The sequence below is a fragment of the Apus apus genome, chromosome 1 (genome assembly GCF_020740795.1).
Source record: "Apus apus isolate bApuApu2 chromosome 1, bApuApu2.pri.cur, whole genome shotgun sequence".
Taxonomy (NCBI): domain Eukaryota; kingdom Metazoa; phylum Chordata; class Aves; order Apodiformes; family Apodidae; genus Apus; species Apus apus.
The window spans coordinates 16,618,846-16,639,380 of NC_067282.1; the positions used below are offsets into that span (position 1 = coordinate 16,618,846).

At 40.1% G+C, this 20,535-nt stretch overlaps 1 protein-coding gene across 2 annotated transcripts in view; it reads right to left on the minus strand.

Annotated features, from left to right (window-relative positions):
- Window positions 1-19,791, minus strand: part of ALKBH8 (alkB homolog 8, tRNA methyltransferase) — a 48,871-nt gene extending 29,080 nt beyond the window's left edge. Inside the window, exons 1-7 of one of the 2 annotated variants that reach the window (XM_051608925.1) lie at window positions 19,750-19,791; window positions 15,261-15,338; window positions 12,198-12,438; window positions 11,044-11,175; window positions 10,067-10,162; window positions 8,602-8,706; window positions 5,562-5,632 (exon numbers count right to left, since the gene is read on the minus strand). In XM_051608925.1, the coding sequence (XP_051464885.1) occupies window positions 5,562-5,632; window positions 8,602-8,706; window positions 10,067-10,162; window positions 11,044-11,175; window positions 12,198-12,438; window positions 15,261-15,338; window positions 19,750-19,767 (741 nt within the window). In that variant the 5' untranslated portion in view covers window positions 19,768-19,791. Of the gene's footprint in view, window positions 1-5,561; window positions 5,633-8,601; window positions 8,707-10,066; window positions 10,163-11,043; window positions 11,176-12,197; window positions 12,439-15,197; window positions 15,339-19,749 lie in introns of both variants that reach the window. The other variant, XM_051608916.1, reaches the window with a different exon arrangement.
- Window positions 19,792-20,535: the final 744 nt, after the last annotated feature.

A 20,535-nucleotide genomic window follows, 5' to 3' on the forward strand; every position in this document is an offset into this window, starting at 1 on the left:
CTATTACAGAAACAGGTGCTGCTACAGCAGCTACAGACTTCTGTTTGTTAACCAAGACAAACCAGAAATAGATCAACCAAGAGTGCAGGAAAAAATGTTCAATTATCAGCCTGAGAGATGAGTAATAGCAGGGTACCTCATTCTATCAGTTCTAGGACAACCATCGGTCATACATATTTCAAAAGACCTGTTGGGAGTTTTTCTTTGGAGCATTACTTTGGTTTCAAGGCTTAAGAGATTCATAGCTTTTCTTTATAGATCAAGGCACTTAATAACTGCAGGCTAAGACATGATGAATATGCCTTCAGATGAACAGAAGTTAGGCAGAGGTCAAAGATGATCCACACACAGCCCCACTGCTTAACCTTGAGACATGAACATGACTCAAAACCCTGACACTTCTCTTTTACAGACATTAGATCAAGGGCCCAGATAGAGCATCACAGCAGTTCTGTGTTCATACCAGCCTTTTGCCAGGCCAAGGCATAGGGATATGAAGCAGAGAAAGGCACTCAAGGAGTAAAATCAGAAGCTAATAAGGGAATTACAAGCCTGGGGCTTCCACAATCACTGCTGGATATGAGGAAAATGGGACAGAAAAACATAATAATAGCATGGTGCCAACACAACACACTTTTCAAGAAAACTAGGACAGTTCTTCACCCTCAGGCATGGCACAGTGGATGTCCCCACAGCAATCTTGGACAGAACAGGGCAGAGCTGACGAGGAACCATAGCATGTCACTAGCTGTTCACTGGGGCAAAATCTGCAGCCAGGAAGGGAAAATTCTTTCATGGGTTGGATACTCTCATAGCACTATGTAGCTCATTATAAAAATGCTACCTCCGTATTTCTAAAATTCTAATTAATCAAGGCTCACAGGACAGCATGTAAAATAGCAAATGAGGAAAAGTGGGAAAACAGAAATCCCGATATTGATCAAGTTCCTGCTACAAGCCTGCAGAAGGAAATCTGACACAGGCTTTAACTAGAATTTTTTTGATACAGCTGCAAACCTGGGAGGCACATAAGACAAAACACTGCAAAATTATGTATCTTCAGAGACACCCAGTGGAAGTACTGAAAATAACACCTAACTCAAGAAATACAAAAAATTCTCAATAGAAAGTACTGTTCCCTGTTTTGCAATACTTCGTTCAAATTCATGGACACAGGACATATTGTTTGCCATTAACCTTAACAGAAATCACCCTGAACTAATTTTATCTCCTGGCCTCTTCTCTTACTATGACAACTTCTGAATTAAAGGAAGTTGTACTCAGTAACACAATAATGAAGGCAATATTCATTGATATTTCAGTGTGTCAAGTCCTATAAAGGAAGGGTAATGTGGTGATTTATAAAATGCCATTAGAAGCCCAGAGGACATTCTGGAAGTCTCACTTTATTCTGTAATTTACCAGGAGATGCCAAAGAAGTGGGTCAAAAACAGAGAACTGATTAGTCAGAGACCCTCACTTTTCCTGGAGCATTAGAGAAAAGTCCCATCACATCTCACTGTTTTGTCCTGAAACTATTTAGTGTTTTTTAAAAGCTACGCAGAAGTACAAAGTAATAGTGAGATTTTTCTGTTTCAAATCAAGTTCAATCTGTCTTGTATACTCCCCAAAACATAATATATTGAACCAAGTAGAACAAAATTGAGCCATTTGATTTCTCTGTGCCTCTTCACAAAGCTGTTCCATGTTACTGAGACAGGAAACAAAGTCTCACACCTATATTCCACCTCATTTCACACAAGCATAGGAACTTGGATTGTTGTAGGTTCTCTGATGCAAGAAAAATGTAGTGTTGTGAAGAACCACGCCATTTTTCTTCTTCTCAAGATTATTCAAATTTTACATTAACATATATGCCACATGCCAATAACTATTCCTTTTTCATTATAAATCAAGTTTGCATAAACAAATTAGACTTACAATAATTCCTCTAACAGAATAGTAGAAAGTGCTTTATTACAAGAGAAACTCATTCGCCACTGAGGAAGAGACTGATTCTCAGAAGTGTGGTTTAGACTGCAAGGTATCACTGAAGAAGTCAGTCTCACAAAGTGCAGTTAGATACGTCACACTAGTGGTATACCTGAGAGGTCAATACTGGAGCTAACACTGCTTAACATCTTCATTAACAATCTGGACCATAGGGCAAGTGCACCCTCAGCAAGTTTACAGAAAATACAGAACCAAGAGCAGTGGCTGATACACCAGACGGCTGAGCTGCTGTGCACAGGGACCTGGACAGGTTGGAGGACTGGTGTCAACAGGAACCTCATGAAGTTCAAAAAAATGGAAGTGCAAAGTCCTGCATCTCATCAGGAGTAACCCCATGCATCACTCACTATACACTGGGGGCTGATCAGCTGGAAAGCAGCTTTGCCAGAAAGGACCTTGGGATCCTGATAGACAAGAAGTTGGGACATGAGCCACTGAGGCACTCTTGCATTAAAAAAGGGCCAACAGCCTCCCAGGTTACACTGGAAAGGGTACCACCAGCATGTCAAGGTAGGTAATCCTTCCTCTCTATACAACACTGGTGAGGATGTATCTAGAGTACTATGTCCAGAACTGGGACTGGACAGGGCTTTCCACTACAATAACAAAACAGACCTACTGGAGCAAGTCCAGCACAGGGCCATGTAGATAATTAAGGAGTATCTTTAAATGAGATATTGAGAGAGCTGGAACTTTTCAGCTCGGGGAAAAGATTGCTCAGGCTCAGATAAGATTGTTCTTATCAATGTGTAGAAATACTCAATGGAAGGGAATGAGGAAGAGAGAGAAAGACTCTTCCTAGTAGTGTTTACCAACAGGACAAAACACAATGTGCATAATTTAAAACCCATGTGATTCCATCTAAACACAAGAAAACTGGGTTGTTTACTGTGACAGATGTCAAACACTGGAATAAGTTGCTCAGAGAGGTTCTGGAATCTCCATCTGCAGAGATATTCAAAATACAACTGGGCACTTACTTAGACAACCTGCATTAGCTGAACCCGCTTGAGCAGGGGCCTTGGACTGGACGACCACAAGAGGTTGCCTCCAATCTAAACTTTTTCATAAACCAAAGCATTGATTTTAGTTACTAGAATTTGCCTAACTCCTGGAAGGAGATCCTGGAGGGAAAGGAAATACACAATTGAAAGAAAAATTCTGTCTACGACCTAGCATAAGATTATGAGACATTGTGCTTTCTTTTCTTCCTCTGAAGTGGCTGGTTAGCCAACTTCTGAAATAAGATACAGACCAGCTGTGCTGCAAGGTTATTTCTTCATGGCACTTTTTATTTAAATGTGTGCATTTACTGTTGAGGGGAGTAAAGAAAGGGTAAGGAATACAGCTTTTTTGTACGTTCTCCACTACATTGCAGTCTAATTTATTGAGGTGGTAAAAAAAACAATGTTTGCTGCTGTATGTGCAACTCCAATTATTCGTTATCAGGGTGCGTAAATTGTGATAAACTATGATGGGAATAGAGTAGGGGGCTTAATTCCTACAATAGCTAACTCGTGTATTACTACAATTGATATTTACATTTAGAAATCAGATTAAGAGCTAAGTGCACAAAACCACAAAGATAACTTAAAAGGTTGTAGAAGTACCAGAAAGAAGAGCCAGTAAATAACATAGTGTTTCACGGGCCACTGCCTTGCTTTACTGTGCATGCTTTGATCCTCTGCAGCCAAAAATTGCATTAATGGCCCATTAGGAAAAGGCACTGAAATTTAGGAGCTATATAACAGACCTTGTCCAATACTTATGCTTGAAACATCTAGAAATGGCCCAAGTCTGGATGTTTCTCCGATTTACATGTACACATTCCAATTTTTAACAGCATCATGATGCTCCAGGGCAGTCCACTTCCTGGAAAGGTTTGTATTTCTCAGGTAATTAAAATCACACTGCCTTTGGCCATCTCTGAGACCATCACAAAGGTGAGCTGTTATATAATCATCTAGAAATGCACTGCCTATGGTGCCTCATCAATGAAGTAACAGAGCAGCTGTGTCAGAGCTGGCCTTTAAATTGAAATGGAAAGGGTAAAAAAGCCTGAGGCTGACAACTGAGGCAGAAAATGTGAAATTACAGCACCAAAATAGTTTTTATAAAGTAAACTAAATTAACTTTTTTTACTTACAGAATCAATCAACAGCTGTAAGTTGAGGTCATCTACTGTTGCTGTGCTGCTCTGAATTCTCAGCCTGTATTAGAAAAATTAAACTTAGGATTGATTAACTGCATGGGAGATCAATTAGAGCCCTTCCTCTAGAGAAACTACATGGGAGAAATGGGTGTTCCTATGTGCTACCTAGCATGGTGGTGTTGGCACTGTTAGGGACAACACTGCAGCCAAAGCGCAGAATCCACATGAGCAAGCAACCCCTAGATTAAAAAATCCCCCCAAAAAAAGCAGTAAGAACTCTACTGCCACTCTGTGTACTACCCTCACTAATCCCAGATGTTCCTACCTGAGTGGATGCTTTTGTGAGTGGTGGACAAATAGATCCATGATCAGGCTGAGAGGACTAGCAACACTGACATCCCCTTTTTAAGCAACCAAGAACAGACATGGCTTCGCCACACATGTTAATAAAAAAGCTATCCTTCCTTAGACTCACCCACAGTCCCAGGAAAGGTTGAAAGTCAAACCTTTATTATCCACTGTGATAACCTCTTCTTTGTCTTGTTAAGCTCCTAGTTATCCACTACCATGGGAATTCACAGCAATATATTTAACTACTCTGTCACAAAAAGCCCAAGAAGCAATGGAAGCAGACCTTGCAGATGCACAGAATACACTCCCAAGAAACACACAGGAAGATGGGAAAACCTGCAAAGACTTGCTGCAGTAGTAGTTTAGGCAGAAAAAGTAACATTTAATATGTAAAACACAGGTGGGCACAGATGCAGCAGATTAATCCAAACAGAACAAAAGTCAAGACACTAACTAGAGCACTGACACTAGATGATATGGACTGTTTTCAGCCCCACTCTTCATATGTTACATGACTTCATGCTAGTTCACTGTTCCTTCATTTCTCTTCCCGCTCTTTGTCTACATCATCTGTAAGTTGGAAGCTCATGAGATTGGACTCTACCTCTGCCTGCACCACAACTAGCTCAGTAGGGTTTACATTCTGACTGGACCTTCTACAGGTAACACATCTACATTAGTCTACTGTATATAAATGAATACAAAAATAACTGGAGGTTTATGCAAACCAGAGATGACACAGGAAAAAATCAAAGTAGAAACATTAACAGGAGTGATGTGCTTTCTAAAGTAAACACAAAATGAAGGAAGCTAAACGGAGAACTGGATGCCAAGATTTAAAAACAAGGTGTCTCTGATATCACTGGCAAATCTTACAGTGACAACATCTCATTGCAGTTACTTATTTAATTAGTATATAACGTTACCTTAATGCTTGATACTAAACTCAGACAGCATGGAAAATCAAATTAACTTGTATTAAACAATATCAAAATTACAGTTCCCAGTAAATCACCTTCAAAATACATATAAACATTAAGTTTACCTCAGCTCCTAAACTGAGAGAAATTATTTCATCCTCAAAAGCGGAATGTGTATCAATATGAGGAGGAATTCCTGCATAAGAGAAAAACAAAAAAGTCAGTACAATAATACTAGAGTGGTATCTCTGTTAGCAAATTCTATTTCCATGGATGTCCATACAGAGAACTGGGATGTATGGTGGAACAAACGAACTGCACACACTATTGCTAGGCTAACCTCTGGACAGTGCATCTGTTGAGGTGTGTACGAGTAACCACACAGAGTTAATAATTACTGAAGGGACAGCTTTTTTTGGTATGTTTTTCTTTCAGATTTGCTAATTGGAAAGAAGCTGCCATTCCCCACAGGTCACGCCACACGTTAACACAGAAGTGCTGAAGCAGCAGTGTGTATGCCACAGCAAGATCTCACTGCACGGTGGGGAATTGTAGCCAGGAGTGGAGCAAGGCCAGCAGACAGCTTGGGAGAACTGCAACTGCGCCTTCCTTTGACACCACAGCAGGCCCAGACAGACAGAGTAACTCCTACGGGATCAAAGCCAGTGCAGTTATATATGCTTATTAAAAGCTCTACTCACATTCATTTTGGACATTAAGTTCTGAGCTGAAAATACTTTTTTCCTAACAGCGTCAGTCAGCCCTATAAAGTATCCTTATTACATGCAATATTTTACCTCCCGGTGTAAATACTCTTAACCCCATTCATTTCAGTGAAAGCAAGACAAGTGTTTTATGGGGCCAACATTGAATGATAGAAAATCAGTCAGACCCAAATAGCAAGGACGCATATCTGTGGTTTGCTCATTGCTTTGCCCCAGTATAAGGCACTGAAACTCTGCCCTCAGATGTGCACTGATGTCAGTGCAATTCACTGTACAACAGAAGAACACCAACTGCTCTCTTGAGCATCACCCAGACAATTCAATCAAGACCACAATGACTTACCTACCTGCTGCTTACACTCTATATATCATCGAATCATCCTGATTGGAAGGGAACTTGAAGATCAAGTCCAACCATAGCCTAACTCCCCCTACCATAACCTAATCTACCCTTTCAGTGCTTAAATCATGTTGCTAAGCACTATATCTACATTTCTTTTAAATACTTCCAAGGATGATGACTCCACCACTCCCTTGGGCAGCCTGTTTCACTGTCCAACAACTCTTTTGGCAAAGAAATTCTTTCTAATATCCAGCCTAAACCTCCCCTGGAGCAGTTTCAGGCCATTTCCTCTCATCCTGTAATTATTCACTTGAGAGAAGAGGCCAACTCCCACCTACCTACAACCTCCTTTCAGGTAGTTGTAGAGAGCAATGAGATCTCCCCTCATACTCCTAAGTAAACTAAACAATCCCAGATGCAGCACAGAGTGCTTACCTAAGCATTCAAAAGTGGATGGTAACTCTGAAGTATAAATCTACAACTTCAAACACTATTAGGACCCTGAATGAAAAAAGCACCCTCAAAAAGGAATTCATTTAATGTGTCTAAAGCATGGACCTACAGCTTAAGATACCCGAAGTCAGAAATCACTTTTTAAAATGTCAAGTGTAATTTCCAGTGACAATCTGGCTTGGAACACAGATACTAGAGGTATTAATCTGACTGCACTCTGTGCTCAGTCATATCCAAACAATTTGGACTTAGAAAAGGGTATCCTGCTTTGTGTTTTTTAAAAAAATGTGTCTATTCTTGATAGAAATCTACAATTCTAACTAATCTCCTCTGATGTTTCAGCCAGAAGTACATGACTGTATCAATTTAACAGACTGTCAAACAGATAAACAAATAGGATCAGTTTTCCAGACCCCTGTTTGGCAGACACTGAATTAGCTGTCAGACATTAATTCTGAAAGAGAAGGCTGTTGTCCTTTCTTCCTAAGGACAAATGAGATATCTGCTCTAGAAGGGAAGCCAGATACTCAGCCTTGATTATTTACTTTAGCAGAAAGCACAGCACATTATTTGTTCCCCAGGGGTGTGATTAGAAGCACATTTCTCTCCAGATGTCTTCAGTTTGGGAAAGATAACAGAAAGAGTAATTTCTTATTCCTTATTCAAGGGAACACTGCTTGTGACACACTTAAGAGTCCATTCATCACAGATACTAATATTATACTGTAGGTACTAACAGCAAGAGCTGTTTCGTGGAGACTGTGTATCTAACACAGGGAGCAAGAAGAGTTTGGAGTGAAACGATGTACTTGACTACAAAACCAAATATGACTATTTATTCCTACATCTTTTTATGTTTAATTTTCATGCTATGGTCTTAGACTATGAAATGCCATCAACTTTCTTAACAGTGGTATCAAAAAATGTACTTCTAAACACAAACTCCCAGGTTCAGAAACCAGTATGAAGACTTTAGCTAAGATGCAAAGCACTGCTGGTCACAGAGAAAACACTAAGCTGGTGCTTGCAACCTGTCCCTACACCGTATCACATTTAGATTATGTTCTCTTTAGATTTTCAATGAAACTATACTGGTTTGGCTGAGATAGAGTTAATTTTCTTCATAGTAGATTATATGGGTCTATGTTTTGAATTTATGATGAAAACAGTGTTGATAAGAGAGGACTGTTTTAGTTATTGCTGAACAGTGCTTAAACAGCATCCACATCCTTTCTGGTTCTCATGCTTCCCTGCTAGTGAGACAGCTGGTGGTACACAAGAAGCTGGGAGGGGACAGAGCTGGGACAGGTGACCCCAGCTGACCAAAGGGATATTCCATACCATATCATGCCATGCTCAGCAATAAAATCAAGGGTGAAGTTTACCATGGGTGCCATTACTCAGGGACTGGCTGGGCAGAAAGCAATTCTTCACGAGTTTTTTTTTCTTTGATTTGTTGTCTTTTTTTTTAACTTAATAAACTATCTCAACCAATGAGTCTTCTCACTTTTACCCTTCCAATTCTCTCCCCTATCTCAACGAGGGGGAACAAGCAAGTGGCTGTGTAGTGCTTACTTACCTACCAGAGGAAAAAGACAGAGTAAGGTAAAGAGCTCAACATTTTTGAAGGACGAATAAATTTACCTTGTCCAGGTTCATACTGATTTACAGTCAGTTGATCAGGTTTATGTTTGATGTATCCCTGCTTCAAGCACTTCTCCAAGAACAGGCCACAAATTTCAGGAAGACCTATTTATAGAAAAGAAACTGTCAGCAAGACAGAATAGCTTTTTACATTTTTATCCTTTCTTTTTACAATACATACAATAACTGGACAAAATATATAGAAACAGCTTCAGAGATTCGTAAGTCCATCTTTAATAATGATCACTCTGCATTTGTTCTAACACACATCAGAACTGAGACCTGATCTGCAAGTCCAATACATTAATAACACCTCACAATTAGAAAAGCCATTCCTCAAAGTCCTCTGCACTCAGAAGTGGGTCAGGCCCCCTCCTCACACTTGCAAACTGCACTATTTCTGCACATAAATAAAAGGATATAAATTCAGAGGCAAATTTTCCTCCAACTTCAGTAAAAAGTTGCAGTCAAGAAGCAAAATTATTATGCAGAGCATCAGAAGTTATGCAGAGAGCCCTCTAAATAAATTACACCCTAAAATCTGTTACTGAATTAAATATCACCACAAAAATCTGCTGAAGTTAAGCTGATTTTGAAACAGGAATTAAAGTTACAGTCCTTCACTGAATCTTTGCTTTGCTATTTTACCTAATGGCTTCACTGTAAAAATTCTGTTAAAGGAAACACAAACATGCCAGTAACACTCCTTTCAGGAATCTATCAATTCTTGGTTTTTAATTGTTCTCCCCATTGAAGTGTTCATGCTTTCCTCACACATAAATATTCTGTGAGATGAGAAATCTCAAAGCTCAAGTATAAATGTTTTCATTATTTTATAGGTCCACTGTTAAAATCACACTGTAACCAGAATCCTTCTGTTGGAAGCTACAACCATCTCAGTATACATGCATCACCTTAAACACCTTCAAGTTTTATAGGAAACTTAAATCCCCTATTTTACTATTTTTTAAGTTAAGGCTATAAGATGACTCATTCACTTTGCTCTGAACTCCAAATAAAGAGTTACTCAAACCTTTTCAGTCCAAAGGAAATTTTATTTTGGTGTGCATCCAGCAAGCTTCAAGTTAGTCAAGTTAAATATATACAGCAATACGCATCACAACTTCCAAACAAATGAATATGTAATTTGCAACACATAATTGTTTTATGAAACAAAAGCTTAAAAAGAATTACAATCACAATCCCAAAAGCCTTCTTTGACTGGACCTCAAAGAAGGGCAGCAAGTAAGTGGAAATCGAGCTTCAAGCAAGTACAATAATTTGGAATGGACCCCATTCAAAAGCAATGTTCAGTGTGTGGTTAGGATACAACAAATGCTCTCCTTTTATCAGGCTCCCACCTGCCCTTTAATTAGAATCGCACATCCATATCTCTGTGAGGATTAAAGGCTGATGGTTCCAGCACCAGTGCAAAACAAGTATGATTTAATAGGGAAGTTCTCACCTCCAGGTAAAGGTTTTTCTTTATCAACATTGTTGTTATCATAGCAAAACTCATATCCAAAATGTTTTACTCTTCTATGCTTTAAAGTCTTCTCAGCTGTAAAAACACACAAGTTTAAAGTAATACTAGACTACATAAAACAGTACAGGCATTTTGCTATGCTTCCCTATTCCATTTGACCTGTTAAACCTAAACATTTTTTAAGTAATAGTTGAAACAAAGTGTATGACTCTTGTTCTTCATGGCATACCCTTCTGCCTTTTAACTTTTTGTATTTGCATGAGCCATCACATTCACCACAGTTTTAAGTCAAACTGATGGTGTTTTTGTACATGCAAAACATAGAGAGCACCTATTTTCTTGAGCCTTGTTTAATGCATCGTTGATCTCACCACAATCTCTGAACCGGTACTTGATTAATCTCCTATGGATACAGGAGGATCCTGCACTTTCACCAATTGCAAAGTTACTTGTTAGCCAAGGTCAATATAATCCTTTTTGTTGACCCAAGGAACAAAACTTACACAGAAACCTTGAACTGAATTCCAAGAACAATTCATTTATTAAGAGATTTAACTCCACAGAGCTCAAGTGAAAGCATGAAAATGTTCTGAACAAGTCCTCACTGACTTATTTTTGATTTAAGAGAAGACACAGCTCCTCAGCTGGACATGAAATTACAAGGGTACCCTCCAGAGAAGAGTCTTGTGCATAAGACAATTTAAAAAGACTTCTATTTTTTTCTGGATGCAGGAACATTATTCAAGTAAATCTATACCAGTATATCAATTCAGACCAGTTTCCACTAAGGGCTTATCACTTACAACATAAGACCCCACTTCTAAATTAAAAACAAATACACAAATGTTTCAAAACTACATTTACCAAGATGTAGACTTCTTGTAAACCAAAACTATAGGGAAAAAAAAACACCATATTAAAGCATGGGAAGTTTGGATTTCTATGGTTCTGCCCACCGTTTTCAGTATCTTCATCTCCTATCCAGTCAATACATTCCAACATCCTCTTCTCTTCCTCTGGAGAAATTATCTTTTCAATGACCATTAGGCCTGGAGGCAAGCTTGCAGGAGCAGCATTCTGCCAGAAAACTAGGGTGTATGGAAAAAGATAATATTGTCACTATTCAGAGAAAATAAAACCATGTGTTCTCTATAGGGATATTTACTAGGTATGGGAATACAGTACAGCGGTAAAAATATTTACTATAATGATAAAATGGAGCACTCATTGGGGCCTTATAAGGTGAATGAATGATCCCTTTTTGGCATGACAAAACAAGGTACGGTCCAAATTTTGCATCATGCAAAGCACTTTCTAAATTTCACTGCATAATACAAATAAGACTCCACACTAGCCAAACACAAACCCACTTGTGATAACTTCAGGATTTTCCCTGCATTTAATTGTAGTTTTCTAGAACTTAAGTGATTTAGCAAATGTCTACAGATGGCTCTCTGTCCAGAGAAGCAATCTGTAGTCCAATATGGAAGAGTATAGGTGAACATAAAATGTCAGTGATGCGGGGGCATTCAGTTTGTGATCCTAATAGCTTAACAAAGCTATTTGCTGGCAGAATGTACAGACCCCTTTCTCTTTTTCCTAGACACTCCAAAAGCTGAAAGAAAGAGTGATAGTTCTTGTCCTAAATACCTTATATTCAGCCATAAAAAAAACCTTGAGAGAAGGGAGACAAAAAACAAATTAAAAAAAAACAAAAAGACAGAAGAAATTATACTTATTTTCCTTCTTGGAGTTGAGATAAAGATTGCAAGACCAAGGTTACACAAGAAATCCAATTAACTGTCCAGAGATCTCCTGGGTCCTAATTTAGTTCCTTGATCATAAAACCTTCACATGTAGTACTGAATGGTCTGGAAAATACTTAAAGTCCTTTTTCATTTTGCCACCAAGTAAAGGAGATTAGAGTACCCTACCTCAAAATGCAAGGAGCAAAGATTATTTTACATCCTGAATCTTAGATTCTGGCTTTCATTCTCTGTGTCTTTACAAAGACCAGTGTGCTTTTACCTATATTTACAACCTAGGAAGTAAAAGCAAAGGGAAGCAGTATGCAAGAAGACAAATATATAGGAGAGAAAAAAAATTATACCTTTTTCCACAAAATTAATATATAGAACAATGTTTTGTCCAAAGTCTTCCAGTGTTACTTCTTTTCCATTAAGGGCATCAAAGGCTTTCTTGGCTTCTTCTGTTGTCCCATACTTGACAAATGAATATGGTTTATTCGGTAGCATTAAGAGGGTTTCCACCAACCCATATTCTTCTAGTATCCTGAGCAGTTGGCATCTACTCATCCCATTACCCAGACCAGCATTGGCAATAACCAGGCTCTAATTGAAGAGAAATTTTTAAAAAATGAGAATTAGTGATTACTGTTGGATCATTTAAAACTTACCCTCTACCAAGGGAGTACCTCTATAAAGAAGAAGTAAGCCCATGAGTACTGTTTTACGGATCCCAAACAGGACGTCTACATTTCAGTGAGCTTGGTACATGAGGCTAAGGCAACCTTTGTTTGCCCAACACATACTCTGGCAGAAAGGCTTGCAACTTTTCTCATAGATACTTCCTCAATTAATGCATGTAGCTACTATTAAAAGGGCACTTAAACTTTGAACTGGCACGTGTGCATCAAGTGTACTGCAGGCAAACATTGACACTGCTACACATAATTTTGGAGGTTTCTAAAATGGTATTTTTCTGGAGACTTGTCACCTGTCACTAACAAAAACAAACAGAAAAACCTTTGAAGACTGTGATATTTTTTTTTAAGAAACGTTTTCTCATAGTTTATAAGGAGTCTCTCTAAGGATAGAGAAATTGATATTCCCAGACTCACCTCCTGTTCCCCATACATCAGGTTCACAAAAAAAAAAAAGCAGCAGCCTCCAGAAACTGAGCATCTAGTTCTGCTTCAACATTCGTATGAAAATTCTTTTTGTTTTTATGCACAAAAGAGATTTATGTTCCATCCTTAGTTAAAGCAGATTACTTCACATGCAATGCCTAAATGCTTCATTCTATGCTTTCTTAGCAATTTATATCCAAAATTATCAAGGAGCAAGTAGTTTGTGTTGCTGGTTTGCCAAGTATTAGAAGAAACAACAAAACAGAACTTTTCAAAGGATTATTATTCAAGAAACATCCTTTGAAAATACACATCCTTCTCAAAACACAGTAACAATTTCTTTTGACATCTAAATAGTTCATTGCCATAACTGGATGTTCAATCTAATGGTGCTTCAAAGAAGTTTAACTCCCTTTTTAAGGCTAAATGAAGATACTAGTCTTGAAGTTTTGATTGAGCTCCAGTGACTTTAAACAGCTAGCAACAATTTACCTAGATTGATTCAATGTAATACCTTTCCAAAAAGCTTTCAGACAATCTTTTCCTCAAAGTTTAAAAATGTTCTCTGACCTTTTCTGAAGGCAGCTGGTAAAGTGTTCAATTGTTTCAAATGATAGCATTTCACTTGTCTAAAAGACAGGAAATAAGGCTTAAAACTGAAGAGAAGGATTATTTTTAAAAAAATATGCAGTTAGTACTGCTGTGATTATGCCTACTGTGATGGCTTTGTTAGCACTTGTTCTTAGCACTGCACTGAGCTGTCCATTACTGATCACATTTTTCAAAGATGACCATATTAATTGTTTTTTTCTATAATTTTTTTAATGGAAAGCAGATGTGTGTAGGGGAAATGTAGGGACTCAAACCAGTGCTTTCACTGCCTGTAGACACTCTGTCTACAAAGATCATCACTGCACAACAGCAGCATGTACAGCTACTGATTGTGTTCTCCCGACTGAGCAAGTTCTATATAACCAGACCCTTGCACAAAGCCTGAACACATTCCCAATATTCTTAACACAAGTTTATCACTAGCACTACCATTTATTTTCATATCTCAGTTATTTAAATGTTCTGTTATCAATGAAGATCTTGCTGTACCTCAAAATTACTCTTTGAATAACGGATAATTTGCTATCTTGAGCAGTGTCAAGACAAACAAGTCCTGGATGATGGACCCAATCCCAAGCAACACTAAAAACAGTCCTTACTCCAAAGAGCTTACAATACACACATAACTGCTTGGTTATGTTAGCTTATATCCATGTGGTATGAAATCTGAGTGAAGACTAAGCCCCATTTGTTACAAAAAAAAAAAAAAAAGAAAAAAAAGATCTAGTCAATGTTTCCGTATTTGAATGGGAAGAATATGCAGGACCAAGATGAACAAGGCTAGAGTAAATGACACTGCTCTATCCCTACAGTGTTCAAAACCATTAGCATTTCCCCTCAGCTGATGGAGGGAAATTAAGAACTCTTCTTCTCCTGTCTGCAAGTTCCTGTCACTTACTTTTTGCTACACCAGTGTCTGCAAGGTCACCCTCTGATCTGCTGTAACTCTCTACTGTGGCAGAAAATTACAAATAAAAAAATTGAGTAGTCTTCTGTTAGGTTAGGGAATCAAGTGGCTTATGGTAAAGTTCATTGAACATCATAAGGCAGCAGAATTCTCTCCTATCTTATCCCTTTTTGTGCAAGAAAAGAAAAAGCTGTCCCCTTTTCAACAGCTACAAGTCAGTCAATCATTTCAACTCCCAAAGAACCATAGCCTAAACCAATTTAGGTGAAGAAAACAATGTGGAAAGAATTTTGAAGATAAGACACATTTTTAACAAGAAGTTTAGATGCGACAAATTACACTTGATAGATAAGCACAGAGGAAAGAAAGATAGAAAAGCTAAAAGCCAGAGGGGAAAAAAAGTCACATAGAGAAAGAGAAGAAAAGTTTCTCTACCTCAACATGGTAACATTTCCCATGCTTCCTCCTCCTCCTCTCCAACCCAAGGAACTACTGCTTCAGATTATTTTTAAAAAATATCCAAAGGGCATCAAAGTCTCCCCACAGACATTAAACTCCTGAAGAATAGTCCTGCTTTGAAATCAAAGAGGCACAGAAAACCCTCAGTAGTCTCAGGAATTGCACTCTGGAGGAAAACCACATTTTAGAGGAAGCATGTGTGAGAACAGAACAGAGATAAGCAGCATGTTCTTGCTATCATCAAAATCAGAACTACCAGTCACCTGTGTGGCATGGGAAACACAGTCAATGCCTTCATGTCTCATCAATGTATGCTGAGCTCTGACCTGCTTCCTCAATACCTTCTTCTTCATTTTATTGACTTTCAAATGATCTTCACTGGTTTTAACTTCCATGCTGGTGATCTGGGAAGTAGAAGCAACAACACATAGTAAATATCCTGCCTGAAAAATAAAATACATCAGTCCAGTCTAGAGACACAGACCTCTTGTCTCCTATGCCAGCTCTAGGATAGTAATAGGACTTCAGATAATTCCAGATTTTATTTATTATTTGGGGCTGGCAAAACTGATCCTGCAAAGTACATTCTTCCTCAGCAAGAGCATAGTCTTCCCCATCGCTGAAGTTTTGTTATTAAACTCTCTTTTATTAAGAGGATCCCTCCCAAAAATAAAGCTTTATAAAGAATGCCATGATGCTAGATTTAATTTTCTCTTCCTCTTCATTCCTTTATTCATAATGTCATTACATCTCTTTTCAGTTTTTAACCTGCCTTCCCCTCCTACATAGCAGTTTTGGTTATCTCCTACTCTTTGCAGTCCCTCCAGAGCAGGACAAGGGGAAAATAAAATAAAATATGTGAAACTATCATGAGATTTGTATCAGCTTCTAAGTTACTCATGTCTCACTGAATGCTTCCATTAGAGATGTACTGTTCCCATTTACCTCCTTCTTCCTAATTGCCACTTTTAAGTGAATACTACATTTGGCAAAAATTGTTTGTTTTGGTTTGTTTGGTTTTTTTTGGGGGGGGAGGGGGGGTTTGAGAGTAGAAAAATGTACTCAATACTTAGATGTCCAAGAACTAGCAACCACACCAGTCCACATTATCGCACATCTCCCAAGGCCAAACTTCACATAAAACACATTCTTGTCATGACAAGAAATGGAAAACTCACGAATACACATTAAGTACTGAGTTAGTGGCAACACAGCATTTATCTACCAATGAGTTACTTAAGCGTAACTAATTCACTGGCCTTTTTCCACATTTTGTTGCATCTTTTGCCACTTCTGGTCAACTGCTATACTGAGTTCCTTCCTACATCTCTCTGAACCTACTTTCTTTTCCCTTCCCTCATCCCACTTCCTTCAAACCCAAGGGAAGAGTCCAGACCTCACTTAAGACTATGACAAAGCTCGCAGACATTGATGTGACTAGACTTTGTCTTTCTTTTTTTTTCTCTCCCTACTCCATAATACCTTGCCCATACTTTAGGGTTTTTTTCTCTTCTCATCTGGTTCAACTGGAGTTGTGTGTTCTGTTTTTATCATTGGCCTGATAACAATCCTTCTACCTCAAAAAATGTTTTTGTTTCTGTTTAAGAATTGAAAAAAAAAAAAAAAAAATCATGCTAATCACCAATATATTTACTTATTTAAATGTGTCAGCTGCTCCACCAGTCAGTCATCTGCTTGCACACCTTTTTACCTGCAAGAAGCTGCTTCCCAATACCTAAACTGCAGTTTATGATAATAATGATATGATGATGTACCACAGGAAACTTGTAAAAGAAAAAAACTTTCATATTAGCATTTGATGCAACTTGGCATTGAATGACTTAGCAAATATTTTATCCTAAACAAATTCAAATATTTCCTGTGACTGCTGCAGCATTACCATCATCAACATGCACAACTCTTAATTGCACCAAAAGAGAAAAATCTTTAAAGGGAATGAGAATGACAGAAACATCCTGTGGAAATAACAGATGCCAATCCTCCAAAAAGGAGCAGAATAAACGCTGCCAAAGAAGACTTAAGTCTTTTGTCACTTTCTAACCATCAAGTTCAAGATTGTACATGCATGGCAGTAACAGTTTGAACCCCAATCTCCCAGCCAAACTGTATTATTCAATTTTTACATGTATCCTGACCACATGAAGATCAAATTTACACCCAAGACTGACAAAAAAAACAATTAAAACAACAGCAACAAAACTTCAAAACCAAAAAAGAAACCCACAAAACAAAATTAATTGGTCAGCACCCTAGGGTCTCTCACTCAGAGCTAACTGAAAGCATAACCATGCTACCAAGCAACAGAGGCAAAATGGATGAGAAATAAATGTCATGAGTGACAAAGCTCGAGAAGGGCACAGTTTCAGAAAACAGAGGAGGCTACCAAAATAACTATTTAAAGTGTAGTGTAGGGGCTAAAAAGATCAATGTATTATAGAGCCAATTCTCCTTTCTGTAAAATTATTATTATTACAGATTTGTTAGTAATTGTCTCCCATTTCCCTTCGAAGCAACAGTGCTCGCTAAAGGCTTTCTGCATATTTTATACTCTTGGGTTTTTTCCCTTCTCTTCCTGAATATTTTGGTACTTTCTTAAATAATTTTCCTTCTTGGCGGCAGACCTGTACACAGTCCATAGTTCATTCTTTGACAAAAACGCATTTGCTTTTAAAGACCATCATTTGAAAATAGTGTCCTTAACAAGGATTCTTCACGTAAACTCCAACTAGGGTTAAAGACACAAAGTGCAATGGTCCCCTTAACCTTCATTAGTTAAACAATGATCAAGAAATCTCAAACTTGTTAGAAAAAAGAAACACAGTGAGATACAAAAAACCCCACACACACCCCAAAACAAACTAACAAACAAAAAGATAAATGGAAACAAAGGCATCTGAAGGTGAGGGGAAACCCAGGGGTCTCAAGAAAAGAGGCATATAAAGTTGACATTAAGCACATTTCTTTAAGTGTGTCTCATGGGTTATCCTTACCAGAATTCATCTGATTTGCAAGCTTGTTCAGAAAACTCACCATGACCAAATTGTCTAATTAATAGATTTGATTCAAAAGGCTTGTCCTGCCCAACTTTATTTGCCATACTCAGGTGAACAGAGGGCAAATAGCTTTACAAACTACCCATGTGCAGGGTAGCCAGTCTCAAACTACTTCACAGGGAAGTATAGGAGACCCATCTTTGATTTGGTGAGGTGAGGTTACAGAAAAAAGGTAAAAATGTAGGATGGGTTTACTCTTTCAAAACATGCAAAACTGGTTCAGAAGGAAAAACATGGAGGCTACGTATATGACCTATACCAGTCAGAGCACTTTCATGCAGCCTCTCCAGAACAGACCCAGCTAGAAGAAAGGGGTATCAAACTAAAAGGCTCAGCTCTCTCCTGTAACAGCTATACCTCTACACACTGTAAGACTCCATCTGATCTCAGGGCAAAGCAACTCTGAGTTTAGTCAGGCCTTCAGTCAGGTCCTCATGAACTCCCACATGCTCCAGAGAAAAGTTATGGGTCAATATTTGGCGAAGTAGCACAGAAGCTGAAGTTGAAAGACTACTTTCCATCCTGTCATAACCTCTGAACTAAACAACAGATCAAGGTGTGATCAGCTACCAGAACAATGGCATTTAATACCAGCAGGATGCCCTACTGCACCCTGCCTGGTCTTTCACCTGCTGCTCAGGAAGCTGAAGACCTACCCTACGTGCTATGTCATGCTTGCCAACATCATGAAGATACCTCCAGCCCCTGAAGGCATTTCAAACAGCATTACCTGCATTGCTGAGACAGCAGAACTTGTGAACTGAGCATGAACTCTCTGTCTTGTCTGTTACACAAGGCTCAATGCTGCAGGCACAGAAAGCAACAGTCTGCCTTGATTTGGGAGTTAAAGAATCACATTCCCCTATACAGAAGTGGAAGACTATTTAGTAACATCTCAGATCTCCAAAGACCAAAATGCCCATACAAGAAAAAGCATTCAGCAGTGGATTATTTATTACTGTTATCACCTCCTTTCACAAGTATTTTAAAAAAAGTAGCTCCTGAAAATACACTCTAAAAATCTCGCCTTGCAATGCTAACTCAGGTTATAGCAGGTCACACGACTGGCCTGAAATTACTACAAAGGTTAATGTAAAGCTTTAACGTAATGAAGGAACCTTATTTGGTGCAGAAGCCACTTCTGGAAAGGGCCAGTGCAGAGTTACCGGAGGGCAGCTAAACGGCAGCTGCCAGCAGAGGGAGCACCACCCCCAGTTACGAAGTTTCGCGCTGTTGTTACGCAGTTCTGGCTTAGTTTTCTGCAGCAGGTACATAAATATAAATGTACACAGACACTGCAAAGACACAGACATCAAAACTCGTGGAAAACAGGAAATTCAGGAGTCCCGGTGGAACGATTTAACAGCTCCAGCACCAGCTAAACACGCCAGCTGGTAACTGATCATCCTCCGCGCATCAGTGCCAGCGACAGCGACTCTCCTCTCACCGCCCACCCTCCAATCCACCGGCTCCGCGCACTCGTTTAAAATAACAACGATAATAAGAGAAACAACAGGTATGCCCGCCTGCTGTCCTGCCTTGAATAAACACGAGGCGGGTAGAGACTGGCCTGACCCGTCCGCCTAACGCCACCTCGCCCGGGCCGGGGCCGGGGCCAGGGCCAGGCCGTGGCGGGCTCGGCTCCCCGCACACGGCTCCGGGGAGAGGCCGCGGCGGGGCACGGCGTTCCCGACCCCCCCGCGATCCCTCGCCCCAGCCGGCGGCCGGCGCGGCGCGTTACCTGCCGGGAGGCGGCCATCTTGGGACAGGCGGCCCGCCCGCCGCCGCCCCGTCATGGCGGCGCCCGCCCCGCCCCGCCCCGGGAGGGCGCGTCTGCGGTGCCGGCCGGGCCGGCGGTGCGCGGGGGTCGTTCCCGAGAGGGAAGGTCTGTCCCCTGGTGGGAAGGTGAAGGAAGCTCTGCCACACGGAGTGGAGTTCTGCGCCCGCTTTTCCTGAGGGCCGGGAACGTCCCGCGGCTGTGGACAGCCGGTTTCTCAGAGGAGAAAACTCCGCGCCCGGGTGTTCACAGCGCCGGGGCGAACTTGGCGGTGCGAGAGGGAGAAAGCGGCCGCCCTGAGTCTCTCGCCTTGGGCACACACTTACCGCAAGTGTTCTGTATCCCCACGTCTGCTCACCCAAATGCCAGCCAGCTTCACTTGCGTCAGGCCCTCCCCTGGTTGCCTTTTCTCTGCAGATAGAGCCTGCTCCTTCCCATCCAGAGAGACCTCCGTCAAGTCTGCGGCAGAAGACGAGCGGTGTTTGAAGGCCCAGGGCAGCCCCGCTCCTTCGCTGAGGGCAGCCCAGGGGAGAGCCTCCTCCAGCACAGCGGGTCCCGAAGCAGCCACATCACACAGCAAAGGCAGCTTCACCCAGGCCAAGGTGCTCACCCAAGGACATCATCACCTGGACAGGTCTCCATCGCCACATTACCTTTGGCATGTACCACACTAGGGACAGGGAAGACAAAACCATTCCAGTGCTGTCACGGCTACATGAACATGGAGCCTCTGGTTGTACGCACACATTG